Consider the following 3,203-nt stretch of genomic DNA (forward strand, 5'->3'; position numbering starts at 1 on the left):
AACCCCGCCCTAGAGCTTCCGTTTGGGCAAAATAGTTCCCTAATGCAGTCTGGATTCTTTCAGAGTGGCACAAGGTCCAAGCAGCACTGCCATCCCCTACATCCAGACACAATGAATACCCATTCCTCTTCAAGAAGCTGTGAATTCTGAAGCCTAAGGATTCCCACTCACAGAGTAATGATTGCTTTACTATCACATGTTCTAGCACAGGCTGTGCTCGTCCTCTGTTGCTGGATGTGCAGCTGTCTTGAGTCACAAACCCCTGGGGAGGCAGAAGCCAGCTAGTCAGAGGGAGATTTCACACCTCTTTACACCTTGTCTGTACCACAGACAGGGATGGGCTCATGTAGCTATCAATACAGTTTACAGCAGCCTCTGTGGCCACCCTATCTCTTGCCACTTTGTCATAATCGTTTGAGGTATGCCATTACCAACCAGGAAACCACAAATGCCCTTTCTGCTTACCCCAGGGTTTATCCTCACACCAGGGCTAACCCTAGCTCCACCACAGCAAATGGGGGACAGAGTCTGGGGTGTGTCCTAGGAAACAGGATTGCATGTCCAAACATGCCAGACAGGCATTGCATCCACAACCACAGGAAGAGAAAGAACCTATTTCTCCCCCTTCACTTCCCAAAACCTCAGTGCCCCAACCCCCTGACACACAGGAGTCTCTGCAGAGACCCCAGCTCCCAGCCCTTTTGCTTTCCTTTTAGGTCCATGGTTGTTAAACACAGGAAATTTAATGAGAAAGATACTGAACAGAAAAAAATCCACAACCCTAAAACACACAGGATCAAAACAAGCTTTGTGTTAATGCTGGAACACATTGGGTTTATTTGAGTATAACTCCCTGCCTACACATACGCAACCACACACCCCATGAGCACAGTGACCATGTCTGTATATGAACTCTCTCACAGGAAAACAGTCCTGCTTCACAGCCTGTACCTCACATAAAGTCCAAGGGGAGTTCCAAGCAGCTACAGCAGAGTGGTGGTAAAGCTGGTTTTGGGGCTGTAAGCGTTGGTTCTCAGCGGCTGGAGAAGTCTCACAGAGAAGAAAGGCAGAAGGAATAAGATTTGTGCCCTTATAAGACAGCCTCAGTACTTGCAGGAGGACAGTTTTAAAGCAAAAGCTTTTAATGAGAAGGAAGACAGACCAGGTGGAAAAAATAGCTTAATAGCTCCTTTGATCAAGTCCTGCCTGATGATTAAGTTAGATAAAGCCATGGAGAAAACACTGAACAAAGTAGCACTGCCTTTGAAAAAACAGAGAAGTGGCCATAAAACAGATGCACCCCTGAATTTACCATACGCTGCACAGAGAAGGCACAAGTTTGTGCCTTCACACATACAAGTAATGGAGCACTGCTTGCCATCTGTCTGGTCCCTCAGGTTCCTGTTTTTCTCTGCAGTCCATGCCAGGATAAGTTCCCCACAGGCACAACAGGAGCAGGAGTGCTGGGGAAAGGACTTTGCTAAAGGAATGTGCAAAACACCCCAAGAAATACAGACAGGACACTTAGCCTTTCATCAGCTCACCCAAAGCATTTCAGTTTTTCTCCTGTTGATGGGGATTCTCCCATTAGTCCCTTTAGCGGTGAGAGTTGAGCTTCAGATTTTTTTGTTAACTTCAACCCAACGACCATCCACCCCAGCCCAGTTATTAAAACTCTGTTGCCAAACTGGCTGTGGTTGCAATGCAAAGCAGAAGCTGATACAACCCAATATTGCTAGTCAGCGTTAGAATAGGACCAAGGGAAGCCAGCATCTACCTTGTCCCAGCAAGCATCAGCTAACTCCACAGCAGAAAATAAATTTTTAAGATCTTCAGCTCAGCTTGGAAGAAGAAGAAGAAATCACACTTACCTGAGCGGCTCAGACACAGCACAAGGAGCACTAGGCAAAGCATGAGCTTCACCATGGCTTTTCCTTTAAATCTGATCTTTTTTTTTCATAAGCAAATCGGTCTCATCCTAGTAGGGGACTGAAACAATCTACGCAGAAATCAAGGCAGCAATTGAGTCTGCAAGGCAAGACAGCACCTTTCAAGCCTTATCTTGCCTCGTTATGACTCTGTAAATCACACTTCATTGATTTTCAGTCAGCTGTCACATCCCGTAAGTCCAAAATAGGGCTCTGGGTCCTAAACTCTGACTGATTTGTTTGTGATGGTACTTGCGTGGCTATAAACACTGTGGTCTAGGAGGAAAAATGTCTGTTACAGCTGGGGGGAAAAAAAAACAACCAACAAAAAAAAAAAACAGGTTGCAGATCAGACCCAAAGATAGATCACATGCCTGAAAGACTATCTGTTTGCTCCAGCTGTATCGGTTGGTCTAACTAAAAAGGCAACCTCCCTACAGACCTAACTTAGCTAATTCATTTTTCATACTACACTTGCTGTTTTACAGCTATAAAATAGATCTGGGGAGGAGTAAAACCAGTAAGATATAAATGGAAAAACAGGGCTGATTTCTAAATTTATAGCTTATTATTCTTACACAAAACATCACAGACAAAAGCACGGAAATGCTTGCACAATACAGCTTAAGAAAGTATGTTGCTCCAGGGACTTGTGTTTAGCAATGGGAGTGATGGGGCCTTTGATTAATTAACCCATTCCTCCATAGGTGTCACTTGTCCCCAGCAACACTTTGGACAGGGCTCCTTTCAGAACCTCACAGAAATTGCTGATACCAAAAGTGATACAGGTTCCTTTTATCCTGTTCCCCTGCCACTCTTCTGCCAAGAGATCTCAGGATCTTCTCTGTTTTCTTCCCAAATGAAAGTCACTTTGTTATCTCTCTCCAAAGAGGAGCTTCTTCCCTGAACTTTTCAAGTTCAAGGGAAGTTCAAGTTCAAGTTCAAGTGGTGCAAAACTCTTTTAGCTTGCACCCAAAACTGACACTCTTCCTGCTTTGATTTATTCTTTCTGTTGTTTGTCTCTGTGCTGGCACAGTAATCCCACACATTGGCTGCAAACAAAACCATTCATCGCTCTTTGCATGTCCTCAGAGTTTGTCTTCAACCACTGATACACATTCATAACCTAGAGAAATTTAATTGCTTGCTAACTTTTTTATGGGAAGCCTGTTTTTTTCAGCAACAGCCTGGCCCATTTCTTGCCCAGATTTTGGTACAGTCATAAACTATGTGATTCAGATTTTCCTTATCTAAGGTCTTCAGAAAGGACTGATA

General features: G+C 44.3%; 1 protein-coding gene across 1 annotated transcript in view; it reads right to left on the reverse strand.

Annotated features, from left to right (window-relative positions):
• Nucleotides 1-1,914, reverse strand: part of CHRNB3 (cholinergic receptor, nicotinic, beta 3 (neuronal)) — a 12,184-nt gene extending 10,270 nt beyond the window's left edge. The window contains exon 1 of the mRNA XM_010192744.1: nucleotides 1,872-1,914. Coding sequence (XP_010191046.1) covers nucleotides 1,872-1,914 — 43 coding nt within the window. The remainder of the gene's footprint in view (nucleotides 1-1,871) is intronic.
• Nucleotides 1,915-3,203: the final 1,289 nt, after the last annotated feature.

Source organism: Mesitornis unicolor, unplaced genomic scaffold, assembly GCF_000695765.1.
Source record: "Mesitornis unicolor isolate BGI_N332 unplaced genomic scaffold, ASM69576v1 scaffold2419, whole genome shotgun sequence".
Lineage (NCBI taxonomy): Eukaryota > Metazoa > Chordata > Aves > Mesitornithiformes > Mesitornithidae > Mesitornis > Mesitornis unicolor.